Raw genomic sequence first — 17,653 nt, 5'->3', positions numbered from 1 at the left:
CATGAGTTAAATTTTACATCTCCCACATAGTGATAAGAAGCTTTAAAGAAACATGAATGAAAAAAAAAACCAAAATAAAACCATGACTTCTAGACCTCTTCAAGGATAGAAGAAGATTTTAAGTAATCTTAATGCAATCAGAAATTACCTGTATTGTGTACATGAGTTCTGGTTCTCTACTGGGATGCACATACTCTGCTACATTTTGTGGGAGTGTAAAATGAGTATAACAGTTCTGAACTTTGGGTTGATTTTTGCTCATGTGTGATGAAAACCTGTGAATTTAAATGCAGGACGAAAACAAATCCCAGATAATGCAGTGCTGGCAGAGGAAGCACAGTGGCCCAGTTATGGTCTGTCTGTAACATAGTGTCACCTTAGTAATGACACACTAATGTATAAACAGCTTTTACTTTTTTAACTGCCCAACTCAACATTATTTATCCCTTAAAAACAAGAATCTAGGAAAGTGGCATTTTAATAAAAAGTATGCAGGTATTCATGCAGGGTGGAGGAGGTGAATTAGAAGGTGGTATCTGATCAAAGAGGTTCTGAAGGAGTAGAATAATTACTCATAGGTAGGTTTTCAGGCATCTTTGTGAGATGTAAATTATTGCCATTCCAAACATTTATTGTTTATGATGAATACTTTCAAAGCTGTAGTGGGAATCAAGTGTGCAATTACCACAGATTTTTCCATGAGAGCTGGGGTGCTGCCTGGGTTTCCCCCCTTTTAAGAACTCTGCAACATTGATACGTGAATATTTTGCTTGCACAGTTGAACCTCCCTGGAGTCAGTGGGGTCACCCCTGGGTGTCAAGTTACTCATGAGCTCTATCGAGCTTAGTAGTTTCAGAATATTTTCACAATGATAAGAGTTAGATGACCTGACATATTTATGCCAGTGTGAGATCACCTCATAACTCATGAATGTGAATAGCATGAATGTGTTATTCAAATACTCCCTAACAAGGGAAAATACTTCAGTCTACATAGAGCTTATTTTATAGATCAAGCTGTATACTTCAACATATTTAAAGTTTTAAAGAGTTTGACCTTACTTTATTTTTACTGCTGAGTTTACCATTAGCCATAAGCTATTTTGAAAACTTAGGTGAGACATATCTGGTACACATACCTCCTGCACAGAAATTAATTGAATCCTTGGTATGTAACCAATCTGGGGCTGATGCAATTGCCAAACTTCCTTGTGATTGTAATGAGAATGAGAAACTGGTAAGACTTTAAATTTGGTACATGGGACAATATTTGAGTGTGGAGCTCCATTTCAAAATATTTGACACTTAGTGCTTAATGGAATAAGAAAGACAGAAAGCTTTATAATGGCAAGTGGTTTTTTTCAAAGGGATGTTAACACATTTGTTTCCTTCTCTTTGCCTGATTTCATTGTTTAAAAATCTGCAAGCTGATAATTTTTTTGTAAAATTCAAATGCATCTGTATTAAAAAATAGAGTGAAAACTGAAGAAAGTAAAGGAAAAACTACAAAGAGAGGCACGATACATGGCAAAACAACTCTGAAACAAGTACACCAAACCAGCCAACAAGCACCCAGCAGCACCAAAGAGAAAGTCTTTTTGAAAAGTCATGCTTAATATGGCTAAAAAAACTTTCAAGAAAACACAGATTACAAGTTCAGAAAAATACACAGAAATTTTCAGTTCCTTTCAGAAGAAGAAAATTCTAATAAGTTAATTTGCAACATTAAAAAAAAACCCCAAAAAATAAAAACCTGGTCTTACCATGCAAATCAATTGCATTTAGAGCTGGCAATGATGATTAAATGTCACCTTACGTCACTTTATATTTTGCCCTGATTCTCAGGTTGGAATATTTCTGGATCTTAATTTGCATGGAAACATTTTCTAATGTTTATTAAGTTGTAGAGTTGAGAAGAATTTAGAAAACAGCAGTATAATACTTACATCTCTCTCCCATTGCCAGACATTTTGAATCCTCCAAAAGGACTTTGGGCATTTAAGGCATTGTAGCAATTTATCCTGTAACAAGAAGAGGCATTAAATCCAGCTGCACTGCCAGAGAGAACTTTGGATAACTCAGAGAGAGACTGAAACTTGTGGAGCTAAGGACACTCTATACCCCTTAGTAATAACAGACTTGTTTCGTGTTGAAAAGAAATGAGGGATTTATGCTACAAAAACAACAGTCTGCTTCTTATTCCAAAAGAGAATTGGATTTGACCTGTGGGGGCCAGAGGAGACCACCATACCCTTGGACACATCTTCAGTAATGAGCTGTTAATCTGCTGCCAAACCTCAGTGCCAGTTTATAACACAGAGCTGTTAGATTTGAGTTTGCACTTTTTCTCCCTAATTTCATGTAGCTCTTTAGTTTAGTCAGGTTTGACATACTAAATTGCAAGCTACTAAACTCTAGAGCTTGGCATTCCCTTTCCCTAAAGACTGGAGAGGAGGTGTCCTCTCAGTTCCCTAATGTTGTGGAAAGTGCACAACCCTCTGTGCCTTTAGTGAAAGCTCCCTGGATTCCTGTGCTCCCCAGAAAGGATGGTTTATCCTGTTTGTTTTCAGTAAAGCCACTCAGTGGCTGCAGTGCTCCAGGGAAGCTTTCCAGTTCCAGCAGTGAGCAGCACCTCCCCACTGCTGTTCCATGGCTTGGCCAGTGATCCACCACTAGCATGGGCTGCATGAATATTCTTAACAAAGGGTGCAAAACTGAAGTGAAATGATGATAGTGAGTCAAACTCTTCATCTTCAAGAGTGAGAGTGGGATAATTTCTACTTACCAGACCGTCCCAGCCTGCATTGCTGAAGAGACTGTCAGGGCCTTGTTTATGTCATTTGTAAAGACAGCAGCTACCAGCCCAAAATCAGAATTGTTTGCTCTCTCTATAACTTCATCCATGGTTTTAAATCTCAATATTTCTTGAACAGGCCCAAAAATCTGCAACAAAAAATAATAATTAATAAACTATCCCCCTCATAGGCATTTTATTCTTGTTTTGTTCTGCTTTCTTAATTATCTTCTCTCTCCTGTTATACTGTTTAAAATCTCCCACAGCAAAATTTAGTGATAACTAGTGATAATATCTGTCTGTAAAACTGCATGAATTTCCCAGAGCAGATGCCTCAGGGGAATTTGTCCATTCTACCCATATCTCCTCTTTGATATCTGACACCTTACAGTCAGTGACAAAACTTGAGCTTCCTTACCCAGCTGATGTAACTTGCTGTGTGCATAAGGAGTTCTGAATTTTATTTTATTTTTTTTAATATGGTCATAATTTTCGCTCTGAAGCTTTTGTCTTAGGAATTAAACAAACAAACAAACAAACAAACAAAAAAGAAAAGTAATATTTAGGACATTTTAAAAGGATTTTGCCCACACATGACTACCTCCTCCTTGGCAATCCGCATGTCATCTGTTACATTGGAAAACACCGTAGGTTCAATGAAGAATCCCTTTCTTCCCAGCCCCTTTCCCCCACATTCAAGTTTTGCTCCTTCAGTGATGCCACTTTGAATCAGTTCCAAGATCTTGTTGTATTGTTTTTTATCAATCTGAAAGAGAGAAAAAGCTGTTTGATGTGCAGACCATGTACTTATCAACTGAGTCCAAATAGGTGTTTTTAGACAAGTCATGTTCCAGTGAGTCAGTTCCTGCTTCCATCACTGCTTTTTGAGCTGCAGATGCCAAAGATCTACAAGCAAGTGCTGCCTGTAACTTTGGGCTCAGACTTCTTAAGATGTGTCACCTTATGTTTGTGGTTTAGCCCACACTCTTGCTAAACAATCTAGTTTACAAGTACAAAAAAGCAGATCATTAGTTTTTGTACCAGATTAACTTCCCGAAAATGTTGTAAGCCCAGCTGGTTATTAGTGACAGGAACATTTTCTAAAGACTTATTTCTGATTATTCCCATCTTCTGCTTAGAATTCTTGGATCTCCAAGCATAGGTATGGTTGAAGACAGTTCTTGATGGTGAAGTGCTCATAGAGGCTTTTAAGAGCTTCTCACAATTTACAGCTCTATTTTGGGGGCTTAAGATCCAAATCTTGGTCTTAAAACTGGGAGGCAAACATCAATATTTAAATTGAGATTTTTTTATTTAACAAGAAATGCCTCAGAGCTGCACAGCGTATCTACTCTTTTAGAACTTTAATCTTAAAAGCATGTATTGTGCATATATATATATATATATATATATATACACACTATGTTGGTAGTATCAGCTACCCTGGACCTTGAATGAGTGTGCACTGACTGACCTCTGCCTTAGTGGAATTTAAATACTTCCAGTCACCTCCTGGGCTGTAGAGCCAAAGCCCTGCTCCTTTACCTGTGGACCTTGTTCTGTAGTTGGGTCAAAAGGACTCCCCACAACTCTCCTCTTTGCACGTTCTACACTCCTTCTGACAAACTCTTCGTAGATTGATTCTTCCACATAAATCCGTGAGCCTGCAGTGCAGCACTGACCTTGATTGAAGAAGACTCCTTGGTGAGCTTGTTCCACAGCATAGTCCACTGAAATGCAAGACAGCACATGTTGCACTGTAGCACCGTGGGCTAATCTGTCTTTGCATCAATGCTGTGTGTATTACACAGTGCCACATTCCCCAAACTTCAATACTAGGATTTGGTTAAATAAAATTAAATCAAGACATCCCATAGCTGAGTCAGGTCAGAAATAAGGATGATTCCCACTGGGAAAGTTAAGACAGTGATTTAGCAGTCAATATGAGTAAGGTATGCAAGAACAACTTCACCACTGTCTTATATCCAGCAACATGTCATTTACCAAGCAAAACCCTTAAGGGAACCTCAGAAGTGGGATGTCCCCCACATAAATACATCTGACTGGGTCAGTGTAGGAAAATTTGGAGAGGAAAATTTGTCTGTGATCCCAAGTTGGCACTGAGTTTAATACTTCATATGTGAGAATTACAGCAAACCAAATACATGTGAAAATTTGACTTAGATAATGGCAAGACCAGTCCTTCCCAAAAAGCCAGATTCCTTTTCTGCAACACAGAAATTTCCTGTTGGCCCACACAGGTGACCGGGTAAGGCATTCTGTCCAAGCAGGAGAGAGGATCCAATCATATTTAGACGTTCAAGGCCACATTCTTACTTTGGGTGTAATAACTGACTAGACTAGAATAATGAATTTATCCCTAAACAGTGATGCCCTACAGCACTGTAATACCTCTGTTACCAGTTGTAGCACTTTGGAACATTGCTTTAAGTATAATCTTTCATGGGCTAAACAAAGCAACAGTGCTTTACTTTCAGCACATTCTAGACAACTCTGCCTAACAGAAATGTCTTTTTATGCCCTCAGTGTGATCTTTAGAAAAATTACATGGGTTGTTCCCTGGACCCCATTCAAATTTTCCCTGGCAGCTCCATGGAGATTGAAAGCACTAGTGGATAGCTGTGATTAAGTAATGTTTCTTCCTCTATTGTTAACAGTTTTTCACCATGAGGGGCTCTAACCATTCTCCTCTGGTTTTTTGGTGCACTAAACCTTCAACAGTTTTATCATGCTTTCTGCTAACTTCTGGCACACAGTGTTCCTCAAGCACAACAAACAACTCCTTTGGAATGGTGAGCCAATTGCTGTTTTTAAATAATCAGAGCTTTGAAGTTTAAATCTTTGGCCAAGTGCTGGAGGTTGTAATTGTGGGAAGACCAGAGAGCAGTTGTCCTTCCCCCGTGGAAGTTCATAACACAGACCTGGCACAAGTCACTCTACTAGAAATGTTTAGGTGTTCAAGTCTGAGTTAGCAGGTGAGGGACATTTGAGGTATGGTGATATCTGGTGGGAGGTGGAGATGACTAACTGGGTAGAAGGCTGGAATATCTGTGTCTGGCTCCAGCTGACAAGAGCTTTTTTAGCTTACCAGGATGTCTGTGGCTGAAATTTCAATCCTCGACTTGGTAAAGCATTTCTACATAGAAAAGCTGCTGGAAGTTGTCAAGCTTTCCCTAGTTTTTCAGGTATTAGTAAGTTTTGAAAATGGATACAGGATTGTAACCATCTTTTGTAATTCATGCTATTCAAAATTATTCTATTCACTTACCCCTTTTAAATGAGAAGACCAAATCCTTATGTATCTATTTATTGGGGTTGCAGTTCTCAGAAAGGGCATTGAGTACAGGGTGCCTGCACCCAGCCTGAAACAAGAGCTCAGAGCGAGGTGTGAACCATCTCATTCATCTTAACGGGGTGTTAACCTCAAAACCTCCTGCTGACAATTTAGATATCAGCATTGTAACTATTTCGTTGCCGATCATTTAAGCAGAAACTTTTAGTTTGTGTTTACATCCTATCCTAAACAGCTGTCCTGTGCCTTCTCAGGTGCCAGAAATCTCAGCTGCACAACATCATACATCTGCCAAAATTTTCAGCTCCCTGCTGACAGTGGTAGTGAGGATATTTCAATACACAATTCTTCAGTTGTGAAAATTTTAAAAATGGAATACAGCTACTTAACAAAGGAAGACTGCACTGACTAGATTAGCAAGTCAAGTGTACATAAAAGTGTCCTCCCTTTTTATAATTGCTTTGAACCAAAAAAATCACAGAATTTCCAGTTTTAAAGCACTAAATCACCTTGCTGCAGAGCATAGGATGGCAAATATGTGTGGGACTAACTGTGAAAAACACCATGTCTATATGCTTGGTTATAACGTTTTTTCTGCTCTCTTGTTGACTATGAATTTGTGGGTTCAAAAGTTGTATTTTATAAAAGATAGCACACCTTAGGTTGCTTCTGTAAGATTGAAAAGTATCATTAGATACAGCTGTATTGCTTCACTTCACTTTATATGAAAGATGTGCCCTAAAATTAGTTTATAAAAAAAAAAAAGGAAAAAGACATCATGCAGATATGTTTTTAGCAAAAATATGGAAGTGCTGACTTACAATCAGCATCTGCGAAAATGATGTTTGGGCTTTTCCCACCCAGCTCCAGTGTAACTCTCTTCAAATTACTCCTTCCAGCTGCTTCTTGGATCAGCTTCCCAACCTGAAAGGAAATGGAGACACATTTTACAGGGAATGTAGTCATACAGTTCATTTTAACAGCCAGGGTTGGCTATCAGTAGAGCAGAGCTTTAAATAATCCAGCAGGTTCTTCGTTCCAAACATATTCTCATCAGTAGTGGACAGCTTCCCTTTATTTTATTATTTTTTTTCCCCCCTGGAAATTGAGAGGGGATAAGGCACAGCACTAAGTTTGTGTAGCATTCACCCCTATGCAGCTATGCTAAAATGGATTGGGGCTTTCTTTTCAGGCATTTTAGGAGGGCTGAATTAGAAATTTGAAATGGATGTAACTACAATTTCTTCCATCCAAACCACTGACATGTTCACAAGGCTTAATACTTCAAATACTGATGAAGTCATCCTCCTCCTCTGCAGGATTAACAGCACAGAGCAGAATACCAAGTAGGCAAGAAGTTACAAAAGCACCATCCCAGTCCTGACCCACAGCTGCACCACAGATAATCTTGATATGGGTTGAGGAGGTCAAAATTGCCTCTAAAATGTCTTTGTAGATTGTGGGGTCAGCTGCAGCAGCCACAAATTGCAGATTCACCAATGAACATAAGAGTAGATTAAATGGAGTAGCAATCTGACAGCTACAGATCTGATGTGCTTCCACATCAGTACAGTTGGAGGGGCAGCTATGCTCCCAGGAAATTCCTCTCCCTGGATCAACAAATCCAAAATAGATCAGCTTTTGTACAGTTGTAGTGTAACTGTGACCATTTTGCAGCTAAGGAAGTAATCATGGGTAGATTTAGTCTCCTACTTGGTAAAACACAGGACTAAAAGTACCTATAGAATATTGAGAAGCTTAAGAACCTTGGTGAGTGCTTTATTTTAACTGGGATATGTTTTAATGTCACACAGAAAGAGATGAAGTGAAATGGGAGTGAGCCCAGAGCTGGGCTTTTTTCCCCATGTTTTTTCTCTGGTCTCTCTATCTGTTTTCTATTTCTAAGGTTATGTGAGTGAGATTCCCTGCAGCAAGGGGTTAATGGATGAGAAGCTGAACCTCTTAGAGAATTAAAGGCAGTCTGCTAGAGAAAGTTAAGTCAGCACTGGAGTAATCAGAAAGCAAATGAAACAGAAACCAGGGCCCCCAAAGAAAAAAAAACAAAGGAAAAACTCCACAGGATAATGAAGGAATTGTGAACCACTTCATGTACGTTTGTGATTAACTGTTTATCTGGTGATACCACAGTTGAGTGTGACTGAGGTTTTTTCTTTTTTAAAAAAAAAAGAAAAAGCTTTTTTTCTTTACCCCTGTATTGATGGAATGGAGTGTTGACATTATCATGAAATTCCTTGCATATCCCCTTAATTGGAGCTGATTTTATTGCTATGTTTGACTGACAGCCAGAAGTGAACCTGAAAAAAAGGATCCTTTCTGCCTTCCACCCCCACCACATACATCGAGCACGTCATCTGGAAATTCCAGCCTCTCAAACTGTGCTGAAAATGTACCCTGGAAACCAGAGTTCTGTGTTTATAGCCCGTGCCAGCCAATGCCATTCACACCCTCACTGCCTTAAACCTCCCTCTCTCAAAGAGCAAACACCAGCTATTTCCCCTCAAAAATTCACAAAGAGCAGGACAGACCAAGAAAGCCAGAGCAACGTCTGCCCTCATCTCTCTGCCTTCCATTCTACTTTAATATCAAAACACTGTACATGTAAGTAAAGATTTTGAAAGGATTCCACGCAAACAAGTGATTGACAAGTATGCAAGTCCAAGTACAGTGTTTGTGGCAAATATTCAAGTCCAAAGGGCTTTAAGACAGTGGTGTAAATTTGGAAAAGTGTAGTCTGAGGTATTTTTAATACAGGGGAAGTTGTTGTGAAGTTTCCAAGTGAAAACTTATTAGAAGGTTTCACTGTGTCTTTCCTGTTAGAGATCAGTGTAGACATCAGGATGGTGGGGCTCATGCTGCTCAGCATTTTTGTTCACTGTGCTCCCGTTGTGCCCTGTGCACTTACAAGTTGAGAAAAGTCTTCGGGAAGGCACCAGCACCGTGGTTATTTAGTGACAAAGGCGGCCTTTTGTGACTGAGCCCCTCTTTATGGAGAAAGACAGCATGAAAGGGATAAGTGATAGTGTTGCAATCTGCACGGCCTTTCAGGACACGCTTCCCGCGGTGTCTCTCAGCTCTATCCCTGAGCTCCCAACAGGCAGCACAGCCCGGAGAGGCAACGCTGGAAGAGAGGACTCCCCCACAGATAATGGAGCTGTGTGATTATTCAGCAGGAATGTTGGCAGAGAAAGGCTTGACTCCCCATCCTTGTTTTGAATAGGCTTCAAGATTGATATCAGGAGTATCCCCGGATAGCTTGTGAAGTACCATAACCTCGTAAGCTGCACGGAGGGTGAGGCAGATGTAATTTGGTCCATCTCAAAGAAAACAATTTGTTATGCAGACCAACAACAACAAAGATTTAAAAAGTAGTTTGAGGCACTCCTGTGCAACAAAGCCATTTGAACGATCGTCCTGTAAGGGTCTGTTTCTGGACTGTCAATGGTGTGACATTGGGCAGTGAGAATGTATCATGATCTAAAACATTTGATTGTTGTTTATTTAAGCTTTCTCTGTATGGAAGTTTAGTGTCTCTTTCAAGAGGAGACTTAAGCAGTTGCATTTTCAGCTTAGTGAAGAAATTAAAAAACATTCCTTGCCTTTCTTGTTCTCTTAATTTTCAGTTTTCTGACAGAACTCTGTATTTCTGAAGGGTACAGGTGGGTTTGCCTGTTACTGTTAGAGCACTCAAAGTCTCATGAGTCAAAAGCAAACCTCCAAGATTTGTGGTACTTCCTCTTCAGCTCTGTCATTCAGAATGCCTGAGTTCTCCTTTGCTCTGAACTTCCTTTGCTCACAGATAAACAGTAAATCATCAGGGAGCACCTGAATATAGGGGAACTGCAGTCTAGCTGAACAGCAGGTCATTTTCTGTCACAGACAAGACAGTGAAGGGAAGAACTGCACAGGGAGATGTATGGATTACAAGATTCCACAAACAGTGCAGTATTTGACAGAGGAGATATACATCATCAGTTAGTTAGGCATTTTAAGTAATACCCTCTATACCTTTCTTGGGATATTGAGAGAATATCTGAAGAACAGTAAGTGGTTTAAGTTACAAGAGATGGATTAAGTTTTGAGGAGATGGTGTGGCTAGGCAGAAATTTACAGTGTTTTCTGAAGTACAGTTCTCTCTCTCCAGCTATTGAGACACTGGATGTCATTGTTTTGGCAAAACCCTCAAACCCATGCTACTGCTCCCTCACTCTGCCTTATTTTTTATGAATTCCAGATTATATGCAAAATCTTTCCAACAAACATTTTAGAGCCTCCTGGCATGTTCAGGTTGTGTGTCCCATAAGGACAAGCAAATATTATATACTGACACAAAGAAGAGCAGCTTTTTTTGACTGTGTGAGGAGCAGCCCTGGAAAGAGCATACTGAATAGTGCAGCACAAGTGAAAAGGCAATCCCAAACACAAATTCCTGGAGACACTCCTAAGCTATAAATGGCTCATTTGTTCCATAGGTTAAATCTTGGCCCCATGGAAGTCTGTGGCTAAACTCCTGCTGAAGTTGATAGGACTGATACACCATCTTATTTGTATTGGGTTTAAGAAGGTGATTCCTTTTGAAGTGCATCTTTTGTAGGCAGAGGCACAACAGTTACCCAGGGACAGCTTCCTAAATGCTACCAAAGACACAAAGGAAGGAAAAGGAAAACAACTTCTCATTCAGGAGGCACAAGCTGTCCTAGATGGGATCCAAAAGATTCCGCAGGAGCAGGAATGAATGCTAATGTAGCCTCCCTAAATCCTTACATAGGGCACGTGTGTGGCACCATAAGCTCACAGACTTTGCAGAATATGTCAATCACCTTTAGGATTCTTATTGCTAAAGTAAAAAATGCCAGGTTGCAATTCTTCATGAAGCCTAAAATCAGCAAGAGATTGTGTGATCCAGGAGAGCTCACACAACTCGTTGCCTGTGCAGTAGGAAGACATTCTGTCTACATCATGCTTTGGGACATTCATCTCACTTTGGAAATGAAAGGAGAATCCTGCTGAGTAAATTAGAATCAGTGGTAATACAGCTGTTAGCTACAAACATTTGTTTGGCATGAATCAATCTCAACTCTCCCGTAGTTTGCTTTGATGATCTCTCTAGTATCTTGTTGACTAATGATGAGATCATGGTTTGTTAATCTAAGTGCATAAAGAAAACATTCTGCCAAGCAAAATGCAGACTCTTTTGCTGGGGTTTATTGCAGTTGTTTATAGACCTTTTGTTTACACAGGCAACCAAACCAATTTGTTGGATATTTATTTGGGTTACTCTACAGAACTGCCTGAACACAGACCTGAATCCTATCTTAAATCTGTCTGCATTTTAATGGGTCGTAGTTTGAACAAAGTGGAAACCAGCCACTTAGGATACATTTCTTGTTGGCCAGAACTTCAAATGTTTTGTGTGCTATCTATAATTCTCATCTTGAGAGCATTTAACAACTGGAGAGAGTTGTAAGCCAGTCTGATTTAGAGGTTACACATTTGGTTTTAAACAGAAGTTATTAGAACTCATTAAACTTTTGCAACAATCAAAATACAATTTTTATCCCAGGCAGGGCTTTAAATCTGCATTTTAAAAAATTTGTAACTTCTTACTCTTCATAATCATCTCTAATTTTAAACCCAGAACATACTGCCCTCAACAATTGCCTGTGTCCCAGGAGCTTATGGGTACACCATCCCCACACCAGTTCCAGTTCAGATGGAGCATGAGAGCACACATCTGACTTGGGCAGACAGCTCACAGCAGGAAAATGGCTGTATTTGCAAAGCTTTAACTGAGCTCACAGATTTGAATGGAAATAAAGGCAAATGAAGAGTAAACCTGCTTCTGATGACTGCTTTTCTCTGATATTTGAAGGTCTCTCACCTTTTTTTTGCAGAGCAAAAGTTCTTTCAGAGAATAAGAAAGTAATATGAAGAAAGTCTTTGCACTTGCGGTATGCGTAGAAATTGTCCCCTCATCAGCACTTGTCTTGGAAATACATAAAGCCCACTGATATTTCGCTGGGGAAGAGACTTGTAGAACATCTCCTGTACTTCTGAGCACTGCAGCCCAACAGCAGATATATGGAAATCCCAGACATCCTGAGTTTGGACCTGTTCTTAAACTCAGGAATCATAAATTACTAGTTTTAATTAAATCATTGCTAATAATTTTTTTTAAAGGAACTCAGACAAGAATATGTGGAACAGTGGAGAAGCTGAGGCACAGAGGGGCAGTACAAAAGGAAAAGGCCTGTGCAGTAAACATTGGGGGGAACGGGACACAGCTGAGCTTTACCTCTCGCATGCTCCCAGGGAGTGGGAGCTTCACCCTGCAGCTTGGGACCAGAAGGGGAAAGGAGAAATTCAAAAGGATGTAATGAGATATGTAAGTTGATTATGGATTTTCATGGAAAGGTAGGAAAAGGATAGGAGCAACTGTTAACATGGTCATGTTGGCTGGAAGAAAGTTTGGTTATGTCAGTTTAAATTTCATCTGATCATGGAAGATGAGGAAAAAATGTGTCAGTGAAGCCTGAGAGGAGATTGCTGTAATTAAGGAGGATCATGGATTAGCCCTGGTTCACTAAAACCAATACAGTAAAAATAAACATTTTGGTTAAAATGCCTGTACCAAACAGACTGCTCAAGAGTGAGCTGAAGCAGGCAGAGAAGCCAAGAAAGCTACTGGAATCTAAGGAGGCACAGTATTTTAGATGGCCTTTCATACTCAGTATGATTTTATCTCTTTCAGCGTGACAGTTGTCAGAGTGAAATCCATAGCCTGCCAGGAGTTTGCAGAACCCTTCCCCTTCCAAGTGAGCTGTGGAGGGAAGAATTTTGAGATACATTTACTAGGGGATTGGGAGAGGAAGATGATCCATGGGAGGGTGTTTCATAAGCAGATAGGCTGAGGCATGAAAGAGTTGGCAGACTATTCTTTTAATGTGTGCAAGCTAACCCATAAAAGGAGGGGCAACAGGAAAGATGGGAGAGAAGTGAAATCAAACAGTAATGGCGCCAGAGAAAAAGAGCTCTTTATGCTTTTTCACACATTATTTTGTAGGGGGTGTGTGAAAAGTAAACAGCAGTACTTAAGAAAAATCCAGAGCGCCTGAGAATCTAAAATCCAGAGAAGAGAGTGCACACTGGATAGGTGTAAATTAGAAATCAGAAGCAGAAGTTGAAAGTTATTTCTGTGTTGTCATTGCATGGGCACAGGCTTGAGGCCTCCCAGTCATCAGGAGTGTCAAGAGCTGGACCAATGGACGGGTGACAAGGCCACTGGTGCATGGGATACAAGTGTCCACATGCACCTCTGGGCTCAGGAAATGTGTAAGGCATTGATGGCCAGAAGCTGTGAGGCTGCAGCAAGGAAAGGATCACTCTACACATGCTCTCTTCTTCTGTGGGCATCTGGTACTGGTCCTGTTGCAAGATAAAGTGCGAGGCTGGAGGGCTCTGCGGTGTGGCTGGGTCAGGCTTTATTAAGATTGTGAACTTGGCCTTTTGGCTCATATTTCTATGGATTGGGTTCTACAAATATTGGAACACATTATCATCATTCAATTTTATTTTTTTTTTGAAGGAGGAGCAGCCTGTTTTTAAGAATACTGCAGGAAAAATATAATAATATCCCATTTTTGTGATTTTTACAGGCAAATGGGGAGTTTTCATTAGCTATAAGTATACTTCAAACGTAAAGAATTTCTATAAAAGGACCTCATGGTGAAAGCTTGAAAAAAACTGTGCTTCAGAATCTCAATTTGAAGATCTTTGCATTTGTACTGATAGGTTTTATCATTAACTTGCCCATCATGAACTGCCTTAGCTAGTACATGTATGGAATGGAGTTAATACGTGGTGTTTATACACCTAATGGCTATTGGAAATCCCCATCACTGGAGTGTACAGTTGACATGCTTCAGACAAGTACCAGAGAGAAAAAATGCTTCCATTACTATTTCTCTAGGAATTGAAATCTGCTTTGGAGGAGTCAGAGACTGTAGTCCAGCTCATATCAGAACATGGTGTTTAAAATGTTACAATGTTGACTTGCTGTTACAAGAATTCAGTGTTACAGGAAATCAGAAACAATATGGAATAGTTTACACTAACTCTGCATTAAAACGATCCATCTGTTCTTGCTTTAGGTTCTTAGAGAATTGCTTTTTCATCTCTGTAATGCTTTTCACTTCCTATTAGTAAGGCTTTTAAAGGTAGGCACTGAGTTAGTATAAAACCCACAGCTTTTGAGTTTAAACGCCTATTAAAACTAAAGCTGTCTGGAACTACAATAAAATTTATTTTGGCTACAAGAGACAACTTTGAAACCTAACCCATCTGTATTTTTCTTCTTCCAAACAGTGCAACATCCTGTATAATAGAATATTTATCTTAAACAGAGACCACATATTTTTATGAAAACAATTGTTTCAACTTAATTTATGGGGGGTAATCAGCTCATATTAAAATTTTCAGTATTCCAGGATGCTAATCTTAATTGGATACAGGAGACATAATGACTAGAGTAATTCCATAGAATAATCTGAAATCTAATATAGCTATTGACTTAGAATGTAACCGGTGTATGTTAGAATCTGAAGTTGTCATTAAAAAAATCATGTACTATAATAATTGCAAAACACCTGTGTGTGCAAATTAGGCATACGACTGCAGCTACGTTTTACTGGTAATTTAGGTTTGTGTGTGACTTGCAAACTCAATTACAGAATAATTCCACCAGAATAATTTATTTGAAATAATTGAGCTGGTCTCTGCAATCCTTGGGCCCACCAGGGAGATACCCACACATATCTAGCAGGGTTGCATGGTCAGTGAATTTATCAACACAAATCAAAAAAACAAATTGCCTCACTGTGAAGAGCAGTATCCCCGGGATGCATAAAGCCTTCCACTGCCACGAGTGGGAGTCAAACATATCAAAGAGAGACTGGATCCCTGGGGTTTAGCTCCCTCCATACAATAGTTTGTCAGATTTTGAATTGAAAAGGGCTGGGTTTAGCACTCTCTAAATATAACCAGCCCTGAAACTCCCACAGAGATTCCTTTCTGTCTGCCTTCAGACGATGAGATAAGGCCCCTTCTCTGTGACTTCAGTCTGGAGTACCTCTGTCATCCCCACCCCAACCCTGATAACAGCCAGCTTGGCACATATTTGAGAGCAAGATGTGATGAGAGTTTTGGGGGTTAGTCTTGCTGTAGATTGCAGCCTGCATCTTCAGAGTGAGCCTCCTCTCAAACAACTGCAGCATAGGCTCATAGCAAGACATTTTGGCATCCAGGAGACAACTGGCTCCCTTTATCCTCTGGCCAGCTTCTTTCCATCATTTTGGGAACTGACACCTTGGACAATCTCCTTTTCTCCCTGCATTCCTTCCTTTTTAGGTCTCCTCCTCATCCTCAATATACTTGAATGCAGCATCAAATTTGGAGTGTATTTGCACAACTTGCTCCCTTCCTCTCCCTTTTCCCCAAGTACAGCAGGATACACAAATTATGGATGTTAAAGCAGCACTTATGTGTGCAATGATATACATGGGATGTTCTGCCTACTTGCATGTGATTCACATCCTCATAAGCCCACAGGAAATCCCAGTAATATTTTTCCAGGCATATCTCCTGTGCTGAGGTGCCGAGCACAGCAGGGGCTGGAGGAAAGGAGCCGTTTGTGCTTGGGAAGTCCTGTGGTACGTGAGTTTAGCTGGGAAGCACAGACCACTGCTATTTAGATGTAGCTCTTTTACTTTTCTCAGTGTCAGTGAGAAAAGTAGCACAAGGACTGAAGTATTTATTCATTTTGCAGTAGTGTGTGAATGCTCTTACCTCAGTGGATCCAGTGAAAGCAATTTTATCAATGCCAACATGAGAGGCTATGGCTGCACCAACAATTGGACCAAATCCTGGCAAAATATTGACAACTCCTGGTGGAAAGCCAGCCTGTCAAAACAGAAATGAATGAATGAAGGTAAGCATGAGTTACGAGAACTGTTAGAGAATGTGCTGCAGCAGGCATGTGCTGGTAGTTCCCTCTCCACGAGGAGAGACAGACATCACTCCCCTCAGTTCCTCTTACCTCCTTGATGAGGGCACCCATGTAGAGAGCACTGAGTGGTGTTTGTTCGGCTGGTTTAATAACTACTGTATTGCCACAGCACAGAGCAGGAGCAATCTTCCATGCAAACATCAGCAGGGGGAAGTTCCACTGTAGGAAAAAAAAAAGTTGATAGATGGAAAAATATTGCCGTGGTGTTTTGTTTTCTAGATGTCAAGCTGATACCTCACTTATTTCTCAGGCTGATCCTCAACATAAATCTTTCCCAGCACAAAGCAAGGATTTTTAAAAAAAAATTACTGCCATTAAAAAAAGCAACAACAGCGACTTCTTAGTTCTTTCTCTCCTGTTCCAAGAAATACAACCCTTACCTGCAATCTCCATTAAAAAATTATGTTATCTGTTAATTTTTTAAGTCACAACTTTTTATTTCATTTACTGTTTTACTATTGGCACTTGTAATTGTTCCATAAAAATAGGTCTTGCTTCTTATACATTTGGAAAGAACTGTTAGTTCATGTTGAAGCAGTTTTGGATGTAAATTTCATATCCCTGAATACATCTTAAGATATAAAATTTATACTCAAAATTATATAATCCTTAATTGATGGAATTACAATAAAAAGTCCATAAATGTCAGTGTTCAATCAAAACTTTTCATTTTCTTGAAGATTTCTTACTGAGAAATCTATGTGGGAGATGTTAAAAGGACAGTAAAAAAACAAGCTGAGAAACTCTTCACTGCTATAAAATGTTGTATTGTCATCCATTATAACTTCATTGAACTGCAGCAGATGATGCAGTGAATTATATTAGTCTGTTGAGCAAATGTGCCTTGGATAAAAGTAACGAGCCTTTTGCACCAGGGCCTGATCCTAGCAGGTTAAGTGGATAGTCCTGCTGATTTTAGTGAAAATGTCAGAGTAATAAAATAACTGTGCTTGCACAATCACTCTTACAAATGCATACAACAGTCTGTTTTAGAAGGAGAATAGAAAGTATCAGTCGCAGAGTCAGCCACTGGCCAGAACTTGTTGCTGTCTGATGCATATCAGCTGCCACTCTCAGACATCTCTCTAGCCCCTGGCTAGCTTGAAAAAATACACAACTGTCTTTCCTTCACCGAACACCCAATTTTTTACTCCCTCTGTTGTTTATAAACTCCGGAGACAAAGTGATGTTTTAATTCCATCTCCAGTACATAAACCTGGGAGGGGAGCTGTCGGGCCAGCAGTGTGCTAACAGCCTGCACTTCTAATGGCATTGCAAGGAGAGCTCACAGCAGTTTTATAGGGCACTATATAGCCCTGTTTATGCTACAGCACTGCCAAAGAGCACATGTTTTGATGGAAGCTGGGATGTGAAAGAGGATGAGGAGTTCAGTGTTAGACTTGCTGTTTAATTTTATTTTTGAATAATGTATTTGCTCAGGCAATGGCAAAGCACATGCAGCAGCC

General features: G+C 39.9%; 1 protein-coding gene across 4 annotated transcripts in view; it reads right to left on the bottom strand.

Annotated features, from left to right (window-relative positions):
* ALDH1A2 (aldehyde dehydrogenase 1 family member A2) overlaps positions 1–17,653 on the bottom strand; it is an 82,441-nt gene that overhangs the window by 4,809 nt on the left and 59,979 nt on the right. For all 4 annotated transcript variants that reach the window (XM_033517038.1, XM_015638616.3, XM_015638611.3 and 1 more), the window contains 7 exons: positions 16,218–16,346; positions 15,968–16,081; positions 6,928–7,030; positions 4,339–4,523; positions 3,395–3,559; positions 2,785–2,942; positions 1,946–2,020 (listed from right to left, as the gene is read on the bottom strand). In XM_033517038.1, coding sequence (XP_033372929.1) covers positions 1,946–2,020; positions 2,785–2,942; positions 3,395–3,559; positions 4,339–4,523; positions 6,928–7,030; positions 15,968–16,081; positions 16,218–16,346 — 929 coding nt within the window. The remainder of the gene's footprint in view (positions 1–1,945; positions 2,021–2,784; positions 2,943–3,394; positions 3,560–4,338; positions 4,524–6,927; positions 7,031–15,967; positions 16,082–16,217; positions 16,347–17,653) is intronic.

The sequence above is a fragment of the Parus major genome, chromosome 10 (genome assembly GCF_001522545.3).
Source record: "Parus major isolate Abel chromosome 10, Parus_major1.1, whole genome shotgun sequence".
NCBI classification, from domain to species: Eukaryota; Metazoa; Chordata; class Aves; order Passeriformes; family Paridae; genus Parus; species Parus major.
The sequence above is the reverse complement of the archived record's forward strand: the minus strand, read 5'-3'. Positions and strand labels throughout refer to the sequence as shown.